Source organism: Macadamia integrifolia, chromosome 6 (assembly GCF_013358625.1).
Source record: "Macadamia integrifolia cultivar HAES 741 chromosome 6, SCU_Mint_v3, whole genome shotgun sequence".
In the NCBI taxonomy this organism is placed as follows: Eukaryota; Viridiplantae; Streptophyta; class Magnoliopsida; order Proteales; family Proteaceae; genus Macadamia; species Macadamia integrifolia.
The window spans coordinates 25,044,330-25,068,479 of NC_056562.1; the positions used below are offsets into that span (position 1 = coordinate 25,044,330).

Sequence of the window (24,150 nt, forward strand, 5' to 3'; positions counted from 1 at the left end):
GGGGGGTGGTGTGGGTGGTGGGGGTGGGATCGTGGCATGGAAAAAGAAAAATGGAAACAATACATCCCAAAGATGCATCCGAATTGGAGTAGAACATATTCAACCTCGACTCTAAACAACAAAACTTCTAGTGACTGCTATAGTCCATTAAAATAGTATCTTATTCTAATGTTTCATTAGTTTGATAATCAATCAAAACAACCTGAGTATGTAACCTTAATTTAGTTCCATAAATGCATGTACCGCTTGCTCAAAAATCATTCCACACATGAAAAATAAGGATTACATGATGCAATCCTGGTTCAAACAAGCCCGTTTGGGTCGCTACAGGCACAACCAATTGTACATTAGCCAAAAGTAGGAATCAAAGTATGTAAGAGGGAGTGACAGAGCTGTAAAAATCAGAATCTCAAGGGTTATGTAAGAAGACAAGAAAGAAGGATAGAAACAACAAAACCTTATCCCAACTAAATGGAGTCATCCATATGAATCCTTGCCCTCCAATCAGCTCTATGCAAAGTCATACGAGGTAGAAGGCCTAGGTTATGCATATCTTTCCTCACCACCTCTCATAGGATTATTTTAGGCCTATCCATGACTCTTTTAGATCTTTTAATCTGAATCAAATCACTCCTCTGAACTAGAGCATCCGAAGGCCATGCCTTGATGTAGATAGGGACATCAAAAGAAGGGATCGAACTAACCAGACCTTGTTTCAGTTCTGTCCCAAGGCTGGACCTGGTTTAGGCCCCATCGGACCAACCCAGTTTTGGTCTATGCTGGTCCATTACTTTAGCCCATCGAACCAGTATAGTGGACCCCATATTATTGCAGTACTTTGACTTTGTTTTGGTCTTCTAGAAGATCCTCAACAGAATCCATCGATCCAGCCAAGCAGCAGCAGTCCAAGCTTCTATTTGTCTCCTGTGAGCTGTCACGTTGCTGCCCTTTTTGTATTTGGTGGTTTGACCAGTCAAACACCAAGTTGGTGCTGTAAAGTATTCTAGAATGTCTTTTATTGTCCTATGTTAGTTGCTTAGTAGACAAATTAGTAGTTAGTTGCCTAAGCTAGTTGGTTTCTATTCCTATGTCAGGTTCCTTTTTTGTTTTAACTTCTATTCTGTAAGCTGAACTTACTTCCTATATAAGAGGAGCACCTGTAATCAATTAAAGGAAGTTAATGAAGACTTATTTAGAGATGGCTTATGCTGTTTTGCTGTTGGATACAGTTGGGTGAGAGGCCCTAGGTGAGAGGCCTAAACTTGAGGGGTGAGATGTCTAAAACCTAACCTTTTTCTTCCCCCTTCTCAACCCTCAATCGATCTCTCTATTATTCTTTCTTTATTTTCTGTTTAGCCTTTGTGAGAGAGTGTGTGAGAGTTGTTTGAAGACCTAAAGACCCCAATCCAAGAGCTTAAAGACTAGCCAAGAGGAGGTGCCGAAATCAGCTTCTGTCAGGGTTTTGAATGGTATCAATTCTGCCAAGATCCCCTCATCTGTAAGTCCAAACCTGAAACTCTTTTGTGGGTTTATCGAGCACCCAGGGAGGGTTCTTCAACCAGCCTCGCAGCCCCTATTGAGCAGCCTCCAACTGGCCGCAGGTATTCTCGCACTAAACTTTGAAACACTAATTTTCTGTCCTACCTGTTGCTGCCAGTACAAGGGCCTGGTTACAGACAGCTTTGGAGGAATTCTTGAGGCCATCATAGCCTTCACTCGAGTACTTAACCAGCTTTTGTTGTTCATATGAGCCTTGATTAGTGACATACTCGAAGATCTCCCTATTCAGCCAGAATTCCAGATCCTGCCTGGGATTAGAATCACTTGTGATTCTAGTCTTACATCATGCCTCCTCAGATGAATTTCACATAGCTTATCATGTATTGGGGCTACACCCAACTCAGCTCTAATGTGGTCATTCCTTACTTTATCCTTCCTAGTCTTGCCATACATCAATCTCAGCATTCTCATCTCCACTATACTTAGTTTATCTATATGCCACTTCTTAACTGCCCAACATTCCACACCAAAACAAGATCTTATAATTTAAAGAAGAGGGACTAACTTGGAACCAAAACAAAATAAGAGACAAAGGAGAATAAAAGGAGAAGGAAAGGGTATTTACTTAAAAAAAAAAAAATAGAAATAAGGGATTCAAGACAAACCCACGATTTTGAGGTTGAGGTTGTCTACAACCTCTGCACAGCAACTTAATGACTTGTACAGTAAAGAGTAGCCCTTGTGGTTGAAAGAACCCATCCAATGGAGTTCCAGTCCTCGAGATTTTAAAGGAGACTCTCCAACTCAATGATCGGTCGAATGCAACCAAGGAGGTCCTGAAGCGTTAAGCTGAAAAATGATAATCCAACCATCTGTAGTTGCTGGTTTGCAACTCACCACAGAGGGGTCCTTAAGGGCAGATACTCAAGCGGTAATAATCATTTTAGGGTATGCAAGAAAATTTTAAGAGACCAGTCCAACTCATGGAGGGATTACAGAGCTCTGGCATTTATCTTCCAGCCACACAGTACTGCTAGCAGAGAACAGAAACAACCAGGTATAACAGCTTAGGTATGAAGAGATGGGGATTAGGAAGATGTAGGAGAAGAGAGAGGGAAGGAAAGAGTATGGAACTGTAGGAGAGAAGAAGGGGCAATGTACTGAGAAGGAAAAAAGGAGAGAGAAAGAGAGAGGTGAGGGGGGGAGAGGAGGTGAACGGCAGTCAAGCTGCCCTAGGCCACGCAGGCTTCAACCAGACAGACACAATTGATTCTTCAAATATAAATTCCAATAGCAGTATATGCACAAAAACATAAGAGGAAACCCAACTGGAAAAGAAACATATTCTAGTTTGGAAACTCAAAACATTTAGGAACTAAATCCTATGTAGCAATAGTTTTTAAGGCGGTAAGGCGACGGAGGCGTTTGAGGGTCTTTCGGAGCGTCTTAGCGATAAGGCGGGCATAAAGCGTCGCCTTATCGACTAAAGCGTTCTTATGTAATTTTTTTATAAAACCAATCTATTTGGCTCAAATCTTAATTGAATCCTATTACTCATATGTTAAATAAATATTAAAGGTTCATATTCATACCAATATAAGATATTCATCAAGAAAACAAATCAATAAAGTGAATAAACTAAGTTCATCTTCATCAATCATCAATCATCAATCATCAATCATCAATCATTAATATTCAATCATCAATCATCAATCATCATAACATATTAACATATAATACAAATACATAATTATGAAACAAAATTATAAATATAAAGAAAAGAAGACATAAAAAATACAAGTATTTATTATACTTACCTCTATGATGCCAAAATGAGTGCCCAAGCCCTAAGGTCATCCACTATATTTCTACTCCTATCAAAGAAAAATGAAGCTCACCGCTGCCAGAGCAAAATGGTCGCCTGGAACAACGGTTCTTCCTTGTTCCTTTATTCCTTCTCAAAACCCTTTCTTAAAACCCTTGACAAATCCAAACCCTGTTTGTGAATCGTGTTTTTGTTTTGTTTGTTTTGGTTATTTTTGGTGGAGTAAAGCTGATCCCATACATCTCAAATGTTAACAAAATCATACACCTACCAATAAAAAATCTATATTTAGAATCTTCATCAAGTAATTTTAAAATGTGTTGAAAAAAAAAAAAAAACCCATAAGCTGCCACTTCACTTAAGGCGAAGCACTGTCTTACCATCTCTAGACCGGTAAGGCGACGCCATAGCAGCGCCTTAAAAACTATGTACGTAGTTATATCCTATTTGACCATCCCAATATAATAAAAGATTACATGTTAATCCCAAAAACAGAAACAAAAAAATCCTAAAATATCCTACTAGACCTAAATCCCAATTCAAGCCCGGTTCTCAGTCGGAACTCTCAAACAGGTTCGACACAGTCCAAAGAATTGCTCCTACATCAATTTCCCCAGTGTTGAGAAAAACTCTCCCACAAGTTTTGTAGAAGGGCATGACTAAAAGTAATCAAACCAGGGATAGCTGCTCATTGTCTGCAACTCTAATAAAATAAAAAATATGAAGCTTCGAGGTTGCATCCACGTCTAGAAAACTATGGGGAAGAACAAACTCATGGTGGGGGCAGGGAATGGCTTTCACTTCACTGGTTTCCGTTGTTACTTGATCAATATATTTGGCTTCGATGGGGGGATGATCCAATGCAGTTCACAATCAGCTGCTACAATTTCCTGACGATCATGGGCAAACGATATCTCTCTGACTGGAATCTAATCGAGGGGTTTCACATTTGCAATCAGACCATCGATTCCTTAGCTTCAATCTTGATCAGATGGTTTACTTTAGCTTGATCGTCACTTTCGTTGTCCACATTTTCTGCTAACCCTGATCCGTCATCTGAAACTTCTATCATGCTTGAGATCTCATCGCAAAAGCAGTCAGTATTACCAACAATCTTCCGACAACCTGTCCTAAAATCAAGAAGTCCTGTTTGGAAATCACGAAGTCCTATTTGCAATGTACGGAGACCATCTCTAATCAAAAGGAGTAAATCATATGGATCAACCTCCATTATGTAGCCTCAAGTTCAAACAACCGTATTTGGGTCACTATGGGCCCAACCAATCGGACAGTAGCCGAAAAGTAGGAAGAAAATGGAATTTCTAAATATTTCAAAGTTTGTAAGAGCGAGTGCCAGAGCCATCCGTAATAATCAGAATCTCAAGGGTGAAGTATGAAGACAAGAAATATTGATAGATAGAGAATTATTATTTAAAGAAGAGGGACTAAATTGGAACCAAAACAAACAAGGGACAAAGCAGAATAAAAGGAGGAGGAAAGGGTATTTTCGAAAAAGAAAAAAAAAAAAAAAAAAAAAGAAATAAGGGCTTTAAAACAACCCCACGATTTGGAGGTTGAGACAACCTCTAGACAGCAACCCAACGGCTTGCGCGGTAAGGAGGAGCCCTTGCGGTTGAAAGAACTCACCTGATGAGAGAACCAATCCTCGAGAAGCTTGAGGAGACTCCTATTCAATGATCAATTGAATGCAACCAAGGAGGTCCTGAAACAATTGAGTGAAAAAGAGAAAATTGAACCTCTGAAATCAGATCTCAAGGCAAGGTAACAACCAGCTGTAGTTGCTAGTTTGTCACTCACCACAATGGGGTCATTAAGGGCAGATACTTAAGGGGTAGAGTAGTTTGGAGTTATGCAGCAAACCCTAAGAGATCATTCTAACTTGAGAAGGAAGAGGTGGGGGGAGAGAGAGAGAGAGAGAGAGAGAGCCAAGCTGCCCTAGGCCTTGCAAGCTTCAACCAAACAAACACTCACTTCATTCTTCAAATCTAAATTCCAATAGCAAGGAACATGCATATAAATAAGAGAGGTGGTAAAAAAACGTATTCTAGTTTGGAAACTCAAAACAACTAAGAAACTAATTCCTTTGTAGCTATCTCCTACTTGACCTACCCAAATAAAATAAAAGATTATAATTAATCACAAAATAGAAATAAATAAAATTCTAAAATATCCTCTTAGCCCCAAATTCTCGATTGGAACTCTCAAACAAGTCCGGCCCGATCCAAAGAACTGCTCCTGGATCATCATACCACTGACACGATCAGGTGAGATATAGCCAATCTACGCATGCCCTTGAAGCATACAGAAATTTTGCTTATGAGAAAACCATACCCACGTATGAGTGAGATAGCTTCATCCGAAGAGCAAAGACTTTCAACTCGACAAACAACAAATCAGAAAAGTCCATTGGGCCAAATAACAAGTGAAATCTCACCAGCATGACTTTTAAGGCCGCGCCAATATCTATCCATACCAGGGTTACCCACTGCTCCAATCAACTAGGGAGAAGGGAAAGGGAGTGTGAGCGCATATCCTTACAGTGGCAGGGACATTTTTTTTTTTTGGTGAATAACAGTGACAGGGATTATAAGAACCTAATCTGACTATCATCCTCTTTTTCTTAAATACATGATTAAGCAATAACATTGCCAACATCAAGCACAAAGACCCATCCTGCCGCCATCGACTTCATAATGGGTGGTAACAGAAATTAAATCTTCTACATGTAAGCTACAATATCCAGAAATCCTGATGTTTATGTCCTATCCCAACCCACGCCCCAAAAAAGAAAAAACATGCCAGCCACCCATAATGTCCAAATGCCAACCAACGAGGTAATCACTATACAAACTTTGCCTTTTTTCTAGCAGAATAGGATGCCAAGACCACAGCAAGACAATAACTTCCACACAAAAAACCCAAACTACCCTACAGAGGCAAAGGAAGTGGGTTCAAGCCTCCTTTGCAAAGCTGAAACACACTGAAAGGGGAACTGATTCACCAACAAAAAAGCAAAAACACAGCAAACATGGGACAAATTCTTCCCAAGGTTGTTAAAGCGTCACCTAGGCGTCCTGGCCATTTTTTATGGGTGCCTTGGTTACCAAGACGGCAGCTAAGCACCTAGTTGGTGTCACCTTAATTTTTTACCCCCCTCGACCTCTTGGGTTCACCTAGCGCTTTGACAACTATGATTCTTCCTTCTCTGAACTTGTCCTAGGTGATCATCTTTGTACGAGTAATTTCCTATACTAATGCCTCATATTTCAGAGGATGAGAATTTTCAGATTATGAAAAAACAAATTTGTAGCTGACTTGACCTGATTCAACCCACTAGCTTGTCCTCCATGATGCATGTCCACAACAGTAGATTTACATTAATTAACAACTTGAATGCGCTGAAAAGCAAAACAAGCAAACAAACAAACATATCTCCAGTCCATGCTTACCCATCTTGAGTCCATGCTTCCACCCTATCCCCAACAGACCATATATGGTCCCCCAGTGTGCCCCTACGGCGCTTTCTTGTGCCTTCAGATGTCATTGTATTCATAGGATGAGCAATACGAATTCTAGGCACTTTATCACCTTCACTTTCAAGAGACACCCACTGTTTCAGCTTACAATGACCTGCAGAAAAGAGAAAAATAAGTCAATTTTTAATGTAATCACACAGAATATCGCCCCAGAGAGATTTACAATTTATCTAACAGTTAAAGGATCAGTATTTAACCTACGACTAACAATCATTAACATATGTAGAACCTTTAATGGTATCCTATGGATTACCTTCATCAGAAAGGAGGTTAGTGTAACAAACATAAGCCTCCCCATCTTTCAAACTCAGCACCTTGGCTGAAAACCAGACCCTTCTTAAACCATCCTCATTAGAAAGAACCTGAAGTTTGCAGTAGCCATTAGTAAATACAAATCCAAAAGGGGTCTGCACATACACCAAACAGTAAGAAAAAAATCCTTTACAATTTAATGAGTGGAAAGTCTTCAAAAAAGAGAATCAAATCTATGAAGCACATAAGCTATAGCAACAAGAGATTAGATTCATTACAGAAACGTGTTCGAGAACACAAACCAATGGAGACAACATAATTCAAGTCATCTTTAGCTCACACACCTCTACAAAGGAACCCTCTTTAATGCTATTGTCCTTTAAACTCCCCACTGGCTGATGCACTCCATGATCCAGATCTTTGACAGTAACGACAGTATCAGTTCGTGATCCAATCTCAGACTCAGAAATAACATCAACAGTTTTAGCTACGTCAGAAGTTCTACGACCTTTTTGTCCTCCGAAACCCTTTTCGTTACTTGTAACTGAATCCCATTGTGTTCCATCTACCAGGCCCATGTGGCTCCCCATAGACTGACTGGCCATCTTTTTTGGAGAACCTGGCTTCCCTTGTTCTGCAGTTCTCTGTGTTTCTTGTTTATTTGATGATAGCTCATTAACAGATCTTCCAAGACCTTCAACTCCATTAAGATTAGAATTTCTCACTTCACTCGTATTGCTCAACTTTACAAGCTGCTTTTCTGAAGGGACTAGTACTTTCCAGAAACCGTCTGGACCTGCTTCTAACAACTCGGTCACTGTTAAAGGTATAGGATCACCCATTGCAACAATTGATCCTGCCTGTGATACTGCTTCAGCTGCCAGTTCAGCTGCTTTTACCACAGCATCCAAGTTCTCAGCTTGCTTTGCAGCAGCTGCAGCAGCTTCAACCCTCCTCCTAGATGCCACTTTTGCAGCAACAATTAGAGAACTGGAATCAGTGCTTCTGTCCTTTCCTTTCATGATTGAAGCAGGAGAGATCATTCCCAAACTCTTCACACCATCAGAAGAAGAAACTTCGGTACTTTGACTATGATTTCCACTTCTACTCAAAACCAGAGCCTCATCAGCCATCAGTTTAGCCTGCAACGCAGCATCAGAAGCAACTTTAGCAGCAGCTGCTGCCGCCTTTGCAACAGAAGCCGCCGCCGCCGCTGCTGCGGCTGCAGATGCTAGTTTAGCTTCAACATCAGAAATCAATCCAGAGTTCTTCTGGATGGCCAATTGACTCCATATGCTTTGGCTGTATCTTACTGCAGAAGCAGCGAGAGCAGCAGCAGCTTCTGCCTGTTGCTTAGCCTGTTCAACTTTACTGCAAGACTCATCTGAGAAAATAATTCTTTGCTCCATGTCCTGGGATGTGGTAATCTGATATGGTGAAGAAGGTGTTGGTGAACTAGTTGAAACAGAATTACTAGCAGCAGTTTTAGATACAGAGTTAGCTGCAGTTGTGATGGCGAAGGATGTAGGCAAAGGATTAGCAACTCCAGCAGCACAAACCGCTTCTGCCGGAGGAACCAAAGACAAGCGGGGAGACCCCTCAGAGGCTGGACTCTTTTTCCTCTTTCTGGGCCTTGGATCAGAAGAAACTTGCTTACCAGGTGATGGTGTTCTTTTTGCCTCAAGCAGGGGAACAGTCCCTGCAGGAACACTTGCAGTGACCCCAGGAAGAACCAAAGAACTTGGGGTTGAATGCTGCACTGTAGAAGGATGTGTTACAGATGACTCACGAACAGAGATCACATGACTTGTCTCTGTAATGGGCAAGGCAGGGAAATGAGCATTGGTATCGAGTGCAGAAGTCCGAGAAGAAACAACCCAAGGTCCAGGACAAGGAGCCTGAGATGGCCAAGGAGTTGTATTTCCTACGTAGTGCCTTACATGAGGAGACTGATAAGAGTGCAATGGAGAAAATGTCTGATGAGCATCCAAGAGTGGAACCCCTGGTATGCTGCCAGACTGCAAACCATCACGGGAAGGAGTAGTAATGCTCCATAGTGGGGATGACAGGGGGATTGCAGGATTTATGATTGATGAAGAGTAAGTCTTGCTGCCAGGTCGGACAGCAGGCATTCCAAAAGTTTTATTTTGCAGAGGACTTTGCCTAGTCCCTTGTTCTTGCACCCTAGAACCTGCCATCTCAGTTTTCAACAAAGTTAGAGACGAAAACCAAAACTCAAGAGAAAAAAGTTTCAGAGTATACACAAAGAACAAGAACCTGAATGCAAGTGCAGAGGAGTCTCAGGGTAACTGAGTGGAGATTTCTGATCATGAAGCCTTTCTACAGCAACACGCCAAGAATTTTCCCATAAGCTCCTTCCGCCCTCTACAGGTCCAAGCCATTCCTAACTGTCAGATACCCAGTTGATAATTGGGGAAAAAAAAAAAGGTGAAATAACAATTGTTACATAAAATCCTGACCAGATTCTCCGAAGGCTGACATCATAATGGCCTCATCAGGAGCCATTCCTTGGCTGCAACAGAAATTTAAAACACCTTGTCATATATGACATCTACATAATAACGAATATTTAAAGGGAAATCCATCAAAAAAGCAAACATTTGAAGGGAAGTTCAAATTCTCAAGTCGTATAAATTACAGGAATCAGAAAATAGAGCTCTAGCTGCCATAGACATGCCATACATGGAGAGAAACTACCATTTGAAGGTTGTACTCAGAACTTTTATGCAGAAGTCTACCCAGTCAAATAATTAGATGGTCAATAACAAGAGGGAAATGACACATTTCATTGTTAGCATCAGAAAATGAGCTCTTCCTTTAGCCTGGAAACAGGTCAGGCCCATGTTCTCTCTTGTTTCTTACCACAATACATTTCTGATACAAATACATAGTAACTACTGACACACCAACAAAAATTCCAACCCCCAATCCATGTGTCAAAGGGCACCTACAGAATCAATGAATGGATACGAACTAGTGATCACCAATATACATAATAAAGATACAATCATCTGGGTACTCACATCAGAGATCCATAGACAAATATCTGGGCACGCAATTGCACTTGTTGTAAATCTGTGAAAGGCTGTTGATACAATGCAGATGGAGAAGCTGAACTATTCAAATCTGGCAAAGAAGATGCCTGAACAGTTGCAGCACTACACACTTTCCTAGTAGTGCCTTCAACATAAGAATTGGGGTGCATCTCTTCAGCTTGCACAACCTGGCTTGTCACCCTAATTGAACTAGGTGAAATCTTGCAAGGACTGCCTCTATCTTTTATCTGTTTTACAAGGGGTCCCTCTTTTGGAGATCTTCCATCTTTAGCAGTTCCATTATCAGTTACCTTGTTCGAACTTTTCCTTGTTTTTTGCGCAGAAGTACCCTTGGAACCACCACGCACATTCTCCTGCTTACATGCTTGAGAAGTAGGAGGAGAATTTCCTTGTGCCATCTTGGAATCCTTTTGAGATAAGCCAGATGTTGCTGAAGGAACCTCTTTGTCCTTTCAGAAAAATCAAATAATAATAGTATAAAATATTAAGCACCGATGCAACTTTTTAAAATGATAATAAATCTTGCAAGAAAGATGAAACTACCTGAACAAAGTCAGACGGCTGAGCACTGCCAAATAGTTTCCATCCCCCATCAGTTTCTGGGTCAGACGGATCTGTCTGACGGTTTATCTTAAAAGTGAAGCTTCTATCATCCTCAGAATCATTCCCTTCAGGGTTATGAGAACTAGAACCTCCTCTGGCCTCTTTATCTAGGCCTTCAGAGGCCTTCTGGTCCATGGTCATCTCATCTCCCTCCCATTTTTCATTGTCATTTCGAGAGGGTTCACTGCAACTAATAATGGTGGGTGAACCACAATTAGGGACATCAGAATTCGGATTGCTGTTTTCAGCTTCCAAAGCACAAAATTCACTGGAGTTTTCAGACTCTGCTGCAGGTTTGCAGGATATCTTAGAGCCATTGACAGCATCACCTGCATAGGCAAGGACTATGCATTAGATTTGGAGCTTTGTGCCATCAAACACTGAAAAAGTTTAAAGTTGGGGGCAACTTCATTTGTACTACTGAACATTGAACTGTAATATCCATCGTCTAAAATAGCACACAAACATGTCGATACTTTTTAATGGGTGTTTAAAACCTATTTGATTACATGAGATGAGAGACAAAATGTATGATTTCCAGAGTTGCCATAAAAACTCACCAGAACCCCACGAGGGAGAGACAGGGAAGAGAGAAAGATGTTCAGTTACGCGAGTCAAAACAGAATTTATTTACAAGGAAATTTTATAGGTCGTACCATCCCATTAGGTATATCACAAGAAATAACAATAATAATTGAAGAGGTATAGAAAATTTTCCCAGAAATGTTGTTCTAAATGTGAAGGAAATCCAGGACACAGTCATGTCATTGAGAACCCCACCCTCTTGTTCTGACCTTATGATTAACCTAGAAAAAAACCATTGTCCATGAAGAAATGATATGTATGGCAGTTCATGGCAGTTCAAGTTTTCCAATGAAACATTTTCTTATCCATGCTAATATCTCTAGACCCTCCCGCTTCTCATCATCTTCACTGTTTTCACATTTTTACTAGTTTTTAGTAGAAGTCATATAATCCATCAGGATAAGGAAATTATCTAGAGAAATTACTCTAAAATCAAAACTTTTATTTTTTGGGGTGAATATAAAATGCATTAAAAGAAGGGGGAGGGATAATATAACCCCTAAGGGAGAATTACAAACCCAATAAGGGTAAAAAAAGTCCATGAAGGACTACAACCAAGGCCCACCTGGGCTCAAAGACTCAAAAGCATGTCACTAACATGCCCATTACAACTGAAAGCCCACATGGGCTAAAGACAAAACAAGGAAGCCCATTACAAGGAAGGGCAACCAAGTAAAATCAAATTAGGGTTCCACAAACCCTAACACCCTATCTTATCTCTTCATCTTCTCAGCCCCAAGAGTACACCACAGTCAAGAGGGAAGCCATGGCAGTGGGGTGCTGGGAAACCAAATGAGCCTAGACAGGCTATTGGGATGGCAACCTACGGGTTGATGGCCAAGTCGCAATTCCAACTGACGATGCTCCAACCAAAGATGAAGCAGAAGAGAAAAGGTGAAGAGGAAGAAGAGAGAGGAAGAGAGGGAGAGAGGGACAGAATGAAGAGGAGAAAGAGAGAGCAGGACAAAGTTTGTGCGAGAGAGAGAGAAAGAAGGGAGGGTGAGAGGCGGGGGAGCAGCCCTCCAAAACAGCAGCAGCAGGAGATTTTGCTAGGGTTGTGTGTGTGTTCTCCCTGGGTGAGAGTCGGTTTTGAAACCTTATTACTCTTTGAGCTGTGGTGTGAAAGATGGAGAAGACCCTTTTTTGTCTCTGATCTAAGTAGTGTGGCTTTTCCTCAAAATCACAACTATTTAATAAGCAATTGAAATGAAGAAAGTGTAAATTTCTTCAAAGAAGTGATGGATCCTACTACACAAAACCGAAAGGGTAGAGTGGAAGGTAAAATACAGATATGGAGATTTATATGCATTTGTTGAGGAACAATCAAGGAAGCTGAAAGGTCTAAACGTCTGTGCGAAGGTATTTTTATTTCTTGTTGCCATAATATAATTTGAGAACAGATTAAAAGTATTATCATCTCACCTTCGGATCTTGAAATGAAATTCTTCCCATCATTGTTATCTGCAGATGCTAAGCCATCTTTATTGTCTTCCTGATCCTCCTTGCTAACAACACACAAAGATCCCTCCAAGGATAGAGGCACTGGCTGCGTAAGCATCTCACCGTTGCTAGGCAGTGCTCCTAACAACAAAATAAAAATCAAATGCAGTCATGTTAATCAAAGGAGAGAAACTTAATTTCAAATGATTACCATCAAATTTTATAGATGCCTCTTCACACTTATCATGATGAACTCCTATCACTTTAGAACCATTATTTTCATTAAGAACTGAAGCATATTCTTCTAGCTCCTTGGGGTATCCTTGAGTGGGTTTATCATCAATCATAGTTTGACATTCATCCTGGCATCCTTCACTAGCCTCCATGGAAGATTGTGACTGACCAACTGTCTCAGGAAGCAATTCTTCAGCACTGTCATGAGCTGTACATTGTTCAAGTTCACATAAAAGAACTGGCTCACTTGTCATCTGAGAACACTCGTTCAAACCAAAGGATCCAGTTTCTTTTGACATATCATTTTTCACTTCTTTTTTATCCAAGTGAGTGAAGCCTTGAATACATACAGCTGAATGTCCATCATCTTTTTGTTCAATAACTTGACCTGAGACACTGCCATTTCCTGGATGCAAGTCATGAACACCATCCAGTTTCTTATAGGAAGCCAAGTTGGTAGCTACAGAAACCAGTCCTGTAGAAGCTGCAAAAAGGAAAGCAACAATATTATAAGCCTCACAAGTTATGAAGTTGCGCATCCCAAAATATGGTTTCACAACATACCTAATTCATCACTGACACCCCGGTCAGAGGCTGATACTTGAACAACTACCTCTTGGTTTTGAGACGCGGATGCATCCCCCTTCGAATCAACAACAGAAACATTTGTCTCACTTTCCACATTACTGAAATTAGCACGTGTCCTTCCATTCTCATTTTCAAGGACATTAACCTCATTACGCTCAGAAGCTAAACTACTTTCACAAATCTGTACCCCATTCTCCCTTTCAATAACAGCCGAATCTAGCTGACTATCACAAACAACAATAGGTTCAATAACTAAGCTGCTTTCATACATTTGCATGGATTCAACCTGCTGCATGGAAGATGAGGGGGGATCATTGGCAGAATGACCATCTCCATGGACTCTTGAACCAACATGACTATCTTTCGTATTTTCAGTTGCTAGGTGGCTTTCATTAGTTGGGGAACAAAGCTCCATAGTCGAACTAGAGATGTTTTCAATATGATTAGTGCTGCTTTTGTTACACTGGCCTTTAAAAAGCTCAATGTTTTCATTTACTGACAAAATTGTCTCTAAGTTACCAACTGAAACCTCAGATTCCAACTGGTGACCATCACCTGTTAACAAATCCTTTTGTTTGTCAAAACATAGTGCACTGCCCCCTCCTTGTGACACCTGTCCTAGAGAATTTACCTTCTGTACTGTGCTTGATAGAATTCCTATATTTCTGTTGCTGACGTCAATGGCTTGTCCTTCAAAATTACTCTCTCCCTCCAGCACTCCAAATGATGCCTCATGTTCAACTCCCATGGATTTATCACCCATCTCAGTATCTTTGGACAAAACCACCATTTGTCTTTCACTGAGCTTGATTGGCTGATCAAAACACTCATCTTTATTGCATCCTTCCGAAACAGGTATGGCAGAATCCACATCTAGTGCCAACTTGGAGGGGCTATCGACAACATTGGCACCAGTTTCATCTTTATTTTCTTCACTGTTCTGATCATCCATCAGAGGCTCTTTGCATGAAACCGCAAGTTCATCGACTTGCTCAATATTATCATTTTGCAAACAAATAGGATGTTCGTAAGAAATAACCTCAGCACATTCTTCAGTTACCTGCTGCTGTTCTCTAGAGTTCTGCATGATGGTGGCCAAGTGCTCAACTTGCATACCCTCAGAAGCAGCAGAAATGTTCTGGACTTTGTTTTCCACAGCTCCATCAATGAAAGAAACATCATCCCTCTTATTTGAATCCTCATTTCTTCCATTAATTAGTAAATTTCCCCCACTTGTTGATAGGCCCCAGTTTTCACCAACACCACCTGGACTGAGATCTCTTGAACTACCAGTCTCAGGTTTTTCATCTTTGACTGTTTTAAGTGTAGTTTCAGTCTCAAAAGGCTTTGGGCTGGAACATTCATCAAGCCCAGGAAAGTTCTCGCGACACTTTTCAGTTGGTAATGTACAGCTGACATCTGTGCCATCCATTTGCATAGATGGCATGGAACCATCTTGGTCTAAATGGGGTTCCATTTGCTTGGTTAATGTACCTACTCCATCACAAGCACCTGACTCCTCATTATTAGCATGTTCAGTGATCATCTCATCTTGCCCAACAGATTTCAATAGCATTTCCACAGACTCTGAGGAAGTGGCCTCAGACCAAACATTGTTATGTCTTGAAATGGAGCACGATTCAGCAGCACCTGAACTGAACTCTATAGCACTACCTTCCCGTGAGAATTCCTCAATCCACTGATTGTCTTCGTGGCTCTGGATACCAAGTAAAACCTCTGTTTCAACCAAATTATCAAACCTTAAGTGGACCTGAAGATTTTCGTCCAGATCAAATTTCGGAAGACCATATGAGCGTAATCCTGGGAGAAATTTGGAGTTATCTTCACTAGCTAACTGAAAACTTTGGCTTTGGAAATCATTGTCATCATTATCCATGGGTGCATCCCTACAACAATAAAATGAAATAAAATAAAATAAGTTATAAAGATCACACAAACATGCATCCATGTCAAAGCAAATATGTCAACAATTGAACAATATGTGCATAAAACCACATTCCACATCTTCAAGTTCCAATGTTGTTAGTAAATTACGTTCATCATTACTTTTCCAAGGAGATATTCAGCAAAAAATCAAATGTATCCATGATTTCAGTGTCCAATCGGAATTGGACTTTGCCACACCATTTTAGACCTGACACTCAGAATATTCAGACCACCAATTAGCCCATTGAACCAAAAATGGTGGAACATCCCATCCTATTACCGACACCCTCTTTTGATAGATGCCCTACTACTGATAGTTCAGAACACAAGAACCACAAGAAAGTACAAGTTGTTGGGAATATGCCCAAACTCCTATAAATTTTTTGGTAATAACAAACCCATTGCTCTAACTATATATGTTAAGTGGTGGTTAGTACAAAAGGACCGCTCAAGATTTGCATATTTGATTTATCAAGTCAAGACAGGAAGATCAAGAGTGGAAGCTACAAGTGATGATGAAGACTTCAAGAATCAAGTAATGATGAAGCCTTCAAGACTCAAGTCAAGATGAAGACCCTAGGATAGTCTAGTACTCTTTATATTGTACACTCTATATGTATATGTGCACACACTTCATGCATCGCATATCATCATACTAGAATGACTTAAGAACATCCCTTGACCAAGCATGGAAGTCCATAGGTGGTGTAGAACATACTTAGAAATGCATGTTCTATGTGTTACTCTGAGAAAAACACTTTAACCAAACTTGAGGGTATTTTGGGAAACCTTAGAGTTGGTATCAGGAGATGAACCCTTCATGAAAGTTGTAGGAAATCGAGTCACGATTTCAACACAACTTGAATCGGGTCAATCTAATGTCAAACAGAAAAATTATGGCAGAAATACTGGCAACTGGTCAATATGACAGTTGTCTGTCAAAAACAAGACAGAACTGTAGGCGGTCAACCGGACCTATCCGAGGCCATAGCCGGTCGACTGGATGAAAGTCCTGATCGACCGGCACCTACCTGGATCACTTCTAACGGCTAGTTTTTATCTTACAACGGCTCTTTCCTGTCGACCGGCTACCGACGGCGGTCGATCAGTGGACCCAGAATATGACCGTTTGCCTAAAGTGCTCTCCTAATCTCACCTATAAATACCTAAGATGCTTATAATTAATTATCAATTAAGTATGAGCATTAAGAGCAAAGTTGTGAGCTATTAAATTCATAAAGGCATTCGAATTACTTGAGTGGCGTTGGTCTTCACCAATCCCAAAAGAAAAAGCTCAAGTCTCCATTAAGTCTTCCACAATCTTGCTGAGCACATCAGAGCTACAGAGAAGACTTTTTAAGAGGTGCATCATTTCAATTTCATTTTCATTTTCATAATCATCATTTGCACCACACCAAAGGTAATCCTCTTTATTCCACTTTCTCAATTTTCTGTTTTACAATTTTAGACTGTACTTAGGATTGTGTAAGGATCCTCTTATCCTAACAAGAGTAAGGTGCCTCTCTACCTGTAAAAGAGATTGTAAATGCGCCTCTCTGCCTGTAAAGGGGATTTGTAAGATGTTCTTATCCGTAAAAAGATTGTAAAGTTTTTCTCCCCTACCTACTTTATTGAAAGGAATAACTAGTACAATATCTTACAAAAGGATTCTTGTAGGGAGTGGACTAGACTCAGGTTAAGTCGAACCACTATAATTCTTGGTGTTGTGTGATTGTGAGTTCTTTATTTCATTTCGCACTCTTATTTATGATCACACTTGGGATAATATTTTTAAAAGAATTAAATTTCCACTAGTATAACCTATTCATCCCCCTCTAGGTTATTTCACAAGTGTCTGAGATTTTGATCGCAACCAATCAAAATTAGCTAGCCATCCTATTAATGACACTCTATTCTCTTTTATAGATGCCCTACTACTGATAATTTAGAGCACAAGAACAACTGAACGGAAAATACGAGTGTTTGAAATTTGATCACAACCATCAAAATTGGATAATTTTTTCTCTTTCCCTAAAGGTTGCAATGTGCCAAAATTGGAAAAATAGCTGAAATTTTGAACAAAACTTATCGAAAAATTTGGGAAAATATTTCTGTTTCCCCAGGCTTCAAAACCACCCAACCAATCGAAAGTAAAAAACATTGATGGCAAGGCTAGTGCAAAATCAAACAATTTGGAACAGTGTTCCAACAGAAGTAGATTCTACTTAACTATACTGCCAACGTAAGGAAATAAATAAGGCTGCTCTTGGATATATTTCAGATGGTTTGATCGTTAGAGTTATGTAATAAGGGTACTTTAGGAACCAGTTTATTATCCTCTTGTCTTATATTGTGATTTTCCTTATTTACCTTTTACCTCCCTTGGGAGGTGTGTAATTTCTTACATCATGTTAGTGAAGCGTGGTCAAGATCATTCTCTCTAAACACAAAATTCAACCATCATCTCTTCTCTTGTTCTCCTTCTTCTTCTTCTTCAACCTTCTACTCTTTTCTCTCCTCTTGTTCCCTTGCTCTCTTTCAATCTTATATTATAACTTGGTACCATAGGTCACAGTGTTGGTTTGAGAGTCGTGCTACAAGTTCTCCGATTCTTTTTTCTCTCTTTGGAACCCTAGGTTACAAAAGAGTTCCAAGGAAGGGAAGGGACCATTATGTGAAAGGACTAAAGAAATCATGAGATAGGCATGAATGAAGACCATGGATATATGAAGGGAATGAAGACCATGGATATATGAAGGGGAAGTTTTTCTGTGAAGAAAAAGGCACTTAGAGCTCGCATCAAGCAAACCAATCCCTAGGATGTATGGTGTATCCGGCCAGCTTACAGCTGAAACTCGGTGCAATCGTTGTTATTGGTAATTCACTACCTTGTCCCTGCACAATTCTTACACTAGTCACTCTATCAATATACAATTATCCATATAACATATCTTTGCTTATGTCCACATATTTACTCAAAACATTCTTCTTCTCTAATACTTTCCAAATTAACTCTCTAGGAACTCTATTATAATATTTTTTCTAAATCAATAAAGACCACATGAAGGTCTTTCTTATATGCTCTAAGTCTTTCCATCAATCTCTTAAGCAAATTAATAACTTCCATGATAGATCTCCCTAGCATAAAACCAAATTGGTTATCCAAAATTTTAGTTTCTTGTCTTAAACAAGCTTCAATTGTTTTATCCCATAATTTCATATAATGGCTCATGAGTTTAATTCCTCCATAATTATTACAGCTTTGAATTTCACCTTTACTTTTTATAAATTTGTACCCCAATGCTTCTTTCCATTCATCAACCATTTTCCTTGTGCTCAAATCTTATTAAAATAACCTAGTTAGCCACAATAATCCAAAAATTTCTACACTCTTCCAAACCTCTATTGGGATGGGACCTACTACTTCACCTATTTTCATCTTTTTCCCATGCTTCTTTAACTTCAGCCACCCTAATTCTCCAAAATCTTATTGAAATAACATAGTTAGCCACGATAATCCACAAATTCCTGCACTCTTCCAGACCTCTATTGGGATGGGACCTACTACTTCACATATTTTCAACTTTTTACAGGCTTCTTTAACTTCAGCCACCCTAATTCTCCAAATATATCTAAGCTTTGTGGTTTGTTGATGATTATTATAACCACCTAATATACTATTACCCGTAATATTTTCATTTAAAATCTCTTTGCTTGATGGAGAAAAGTGTAAAAGGTAAAATGGGGAAGGAAACTTGTACTTGTTTCCCACAAACTACCACAAATATGAGTGTTTGGATAAGTGGAGTGGGAAACTTACCAAACAAGTTCATTAAATGCAATTATTGTTATATGTTGATGTGGCACTCAACTTTTTCCCTCCCCACTCACTTCCAAAGTGTGGTAGAACTTTGGCATTATTAATGAAAATTTTGATTCTCTCTCAATCTCCTCCTATTTCCTCTCTTCATCGTAGAATCCCATCCCACTTCCATTTCCTCTCTCCCACCAAATTCCACCCCACTCAAAATTACATATTCCATTATTTCTTTTTTCCTTTTCAACCCAACCCACAACATGTGGGACCCACCCTTACAAGTTTCTTACCCCTTTTATCCGTCAAACAAGTGGGGCGATTTTCAGCCCCCAAGTCCAAGAACAAAAAAATTGATTTTTTGTTGTAGGGGCGATTTTCAACTTTCAAATGCTGGTTTTTTTCCTCAATTTTATAAAGTTTCATAAATCTAATCATGGTAAAACAATTTTAAAAACTAAAAATGCGATAAAATAATCTTTTGTTTTGATAACTAAAAAATTTATTTCTATTCAGGGTGATTTTAAACAGCATTCAGGCACACAAATAAGGTTTGACCGGAACATAATTCCTTTAATATGAATCAAATTTAAGCAATCTTGGATTTGTTAGAAAGTTGGCTTTGTGCTCTAACTAATACAAAAAGTCTCATGTGAAAATAAAAACACTTGACCAGTAAAACTTGTTAGAAAATAAGAATGTTTCTCTAAATCGAAAGTAGTTTAATTACTTAAAGTTAAGATCGTATTTTCCAAGAACAGTATAAACCAAATGTGCAACTAGGTATACCAAGATAAGGATACAAATGTATGTTTTGATTTTTTTCAAACTTGCAATAGCTTGCTTCTTCAGTTTTACAGTTGTCTAGCTCTATGTTGATTTTTTATGACTTGATATGACTTAATGTTGATTTTTTATGACTTTATATGACTTAATGTTGATTTCTAATGACTTGATGTGGCTTAATGTTGATTTCTAATGACTTGATGTGGCTTAATGTTGATTTTTGATGACTTGATGTGGTTAATGTTAGTTTTGATGATATAGGGTACATATTGTAGCATAATAAATAATGTTAGAAAATAGGAGATAAAAAATAACACTTGGGCACCTTGTCGCTAGACACTTAAGCACCCCTCCACCACCTTGGATCACCTTGACAACTATCCTTCCTTTGTGCCTAACATGTTAGAGAGATCCTCATATTTCCCAGCCATTATTATCCCTATCATCATCTTAACTTTGTTTTTGTTTCTAAAGAATTTATACATTTTGAAATCATCTTCATATTGTGTCCACTACCAAGTTTTACAACTGAATTTATTATCCTTAATTTCCATTTGAACATCCTCACCCCACCACCAAGTCTCCCTAGATGAGTGTCGTATTCCATTTAGATTCACCTAGAACATCTTTAGTTGTATTTCAAATAAAAACAGCCATCTCGTTCCACATTATATTAGGTCATCATCTAAATCGTACCGCCAATAAGACACTAATCTATGAATAAATGCCTTCAAGTTAACCCCCCCCCAAAAAATTCCATCATCTCATTCTAGGGCCAATCACCTTACATCTCCTACAATTTGGAATTTTAAAACACATATCCAAGGTCGTTCATTTATGTTGCGTGGCTAAACTCAACCTAGTATAATCTTACAATATTTACATGACAACCTATCAGCCCATCTAGTAAGAAAAAAGTCTATTTAACTACCATATTGTCCACTTTTGAAAGTTATTAGATACTCTTCTCTCTTTTCGAAACATGCGTTTACTATTGATAAATCGTATGCAACCTTGAAATCTAAAACCAAAATCCCCTCCTCATTCCTATCTTTGTAACCAAATCCCCCATGAATCCTTTCATAGCCTCTACTATCCCTTCCAACAAGCCCATTTAGATCTCCTCCTATTATAATCTTTTCATTTTGATTAATTGCTTGAAACAAATGTATGTATTAACTATAATGTTAACTCTAGTTTAATAAGCATGTGAATTTATATCACAAATTTAAACAGAGTTTAGGAGGGTCTGGCCTTATTTTAATTAGAAATATGACAATGATGCTAATTTTTTACTAAATAGTCAACTCATTTAACCGGAACTGTTTAAGAACCGGTTAAACGAAAAAATTTATTTAACTGTTTTGGTTTCCTAAGTTGGAACCGATTAATATTCAGTTCAATTCTGGTTTCTACCTATCATACTGTGAACCGAACTGTCTAACTGGAACCAAACCAATTAACACCCTTAGACCAGCTATTAGTAGACCATCTCTAATAGCAGTATAGCTTAATAGTGGTAGGCCGGTGGCTTTAAGTTTTGAATTATTTCAGTAAACATCTATGCACAGGAACCAACCACCAGAAACAAGACGGAAAGTGGATGAAATGTAACCTAAATAGGAAGCTCAAAAATCCCAGTTAACCAGTTCAAACTCTCGAATACAGTCTTCCATCAATACCAACAAGCAGCACCCTGCCAAAAGGTGCAAGTTTTTTGTATATAGACAGTGAGAAGAGTAGCACAGGCAATATAATTGTTGTGCTTACTAGACCCTAACTGACACCATAGCGTCCAAACAATGAACAAACTAACTGAATATGTGTGGTCATGAAACTATGAAATCAACATATGATAAAAAATAATAAATAAATAAAATTAGTACGGTTAAGTTCCAACTTCTCTCGCCTCGCAACATAGCATACTTAAACAACAGTGTTAAGAAAGAATTCAAAAAAAAAAAAAAAAAGATCCAACTTCTAAAAATTTGTACTTAACACCACCACTGAGAAGTGAGAACCAGTAATATCTAATTGGTGAAGTGTTCAAATAACCTTAGAACACCCTCTGATACCAAAAGGGGTAAACGAATCTCTATTTTTTCCTTCTCCTCCCCCCTTCTTCCAAATACACTCACTATTCAGAAACAAAACCAACAAAAAACCTAACTGTGCCAGATATATTCCCTTAAAGAATTAGAGTTCGCATGTAAAACAGGGAAAGAACATAAAGAATGAGTAATACCAGAATCAGCAGGCCTAAGATACTACCTCCCTCCATCCGCGGACGAAATCGCTGTCGTTGATAAACCAGACCCTAAAACCTACGGTAATCCGCAGGCTCATTTCCCAAGGGCTAACCCTGCTTGAAATGGCGACAAGAAAGTGTTCTGCAACCCAAAAACCCTAGCTTTGTGACCTATCGTCATGAATTCGATTATTGCAGAAGAACTTCGTTGCCGGAGTTCACAACTACCAGGCAGAACCTCCAGTAAGCCGACGACAGAGAAGAAGACCACAAGAACAATTAAGGAACTGCAACTGATTTGAGATTTCTTCCCTCTCTCTCTCTCTCTCTCTCTGTGTTCGCTTTCAGTCTTTCCGCTTACACTTCTTTCTGCACGGTGTCATGAGAGAAATGTGTGATTGAGATCGAATTTAAAAAGGGTATTTGAAAGAACAAAGAAGTCAAGAACATGAATCAAATACCCCTCTCTTTCAATATATTTACGAGCATAACGAGTTCATTTCAACTTCCGGTCTTCAAATTTCCATATTGAAATTACACTTAAGCCCACGGTGTCGTTTCTTTGTCATAATCATGTGGTACGAGGGTCGTTAGAACTTAGGACATGAATCGAATATGCCCATCTTTTAACACATATTTACTATTTTACCAGTTCTTTTAAAGTTCCAGTCCCCCATTTAGGGAAAAGATATTATCCTAAGCAGCAGCGTCATTTCATTGTCATACACTCTACCGTACCAGGATTGACAGATTAGAATCTTTTCTTGTCTTTTCATATGGATAATCAATTCCAATCCGATGATCTTCACTGGCGGTCCTACACTCATGAACGTACACTTTGGTTTGGATGACGTCATGAGTCATACAAGCACTAGGCCAGCCAATCAGAATGCCTTGCGTGTCTCTTCCATGTATTTTGAAAATTGGAGAAAAGGCGAAGACAAAAGAGTTTGTGCGAAACATGCATGAATCCAGCCACCAACCAAAGAATATAAATGGAAAAAGGCCATAAAGAAAAGGAAATGGAGACAGAAAACTAGTGAGAGAAACACTTTCAAGTGTGAAAAGTTTCAGTGTAACTGTGGCGTACTCTTGTTTCTTACTCCAGCACGGTAATAGACTAATAGATATTGCTAGACAGTGATTGATGCAATGGGGACTGGTTGTTCTCTTCTCACCCTCTGATCGAAGTCGACTACTCTCTTCTTACCCTTTGATCAACCGCTTCTCTACTTCCTACTAGAAAGAGAAAGAAGAAAAATAATCTAGTCAACAAGCACATTTGAAGAATGGATATGATGGTGGGGATCTACCTGAGGTGGCCCTTTTGCCATGTGGCAATGTGTGGACGCCATTTGGTTGATGCATTATCCAATTTGAAATCTAATCAGTGTTACTTTCTTTGATTTTAGTTTAATACTCTAATACAACATTTCGTCATGTCAAATTGACCATTTGAAAAGGGTAATGTATAAAAATATGTGCGAGAAAACGTTAACTCTTTGGCTGCTTTTGGTAATGTCCAAAAAAACATTTCTATAGTTTTTTATTTTATGGAAATTAAAAAATAGAATAAAACGTTTGATGTATTTATGGTGTATTTCAATTTTTTTTTATTTTAATGAAAGGTGAAAAACAAAAAATGGGTAGAAATAATAATTGACGGAGTGATAAAAGGTAGTTCCGTCTTCTAA

General features: G+C 39.0%; 1 protein-coding gene across 4 annotated transcripts in view; it reads right to left on the reverse strand.

Annotated features, from left to right (window-relative positions):
- Positions 1 to 22,846, reverse strand: part of LOC122082490 — a 26,718-nt gene extending 3,872 nt beyond the window's left edge. For 3 of the 4 annotated variants that reach the window (XR_006141325.1, XR_006141326.1, XM_042650094.1), the window contains exons 1-11: positions 22,454 to 22,846; positions 13,638 to 15,568; positions 13,051 to 13,557; positions 12,822 to 12,980; positions 10,755 to 11,143; positions 10,179 to 10,660; positions 9,615 to 9,667; positions 9,412 to 9,519; positions 7,479 to 9,325; positions 7,136 to 7,244; positions 6,796 to 6,976 (exon numbers count right to left, since the gene is read on the reverse strand). Coding sequence is in view for 1 of the 4 variants with exons in the window: in XM_042650094.1 (XP_042506028.1) it covers positions 6,796 to 6,976; positions 7,136 to 7,244; positions 7,479 to 9,325; positions 9,412 to 9,519; positions 9,615 to 9,667; positions 10,179 to 10,660; positions 10,755 to 11,143; positions 12,822 to 12,980; positions 13,051 to 13,557; positions 13,638 to 15,558 (5,756 nt within the window). In the remaining 3 variants the exon portion in view is untranslated. The remainder of the gene's footprint in view (positions 1 to 6,795; positions 6,977 to 7,135; positions 7,245 to 7,478; positions 9,326 to 9,411; positions 9,520 to 9,614; positions 9,668 to 10,178; positions 10,661 to 10,754; positions 11,144 to 12,821; positions 12,981 to 13,050; positions 13,558 to 13,637; positions 15,569 to 22,453) is intronic. The other variant, XR_006141327.1, reaches the window with a different exon arrangement.
- Between the last annotated feature and the right edge of the window lie 1,304 nt (positions 22,847 to 24,150).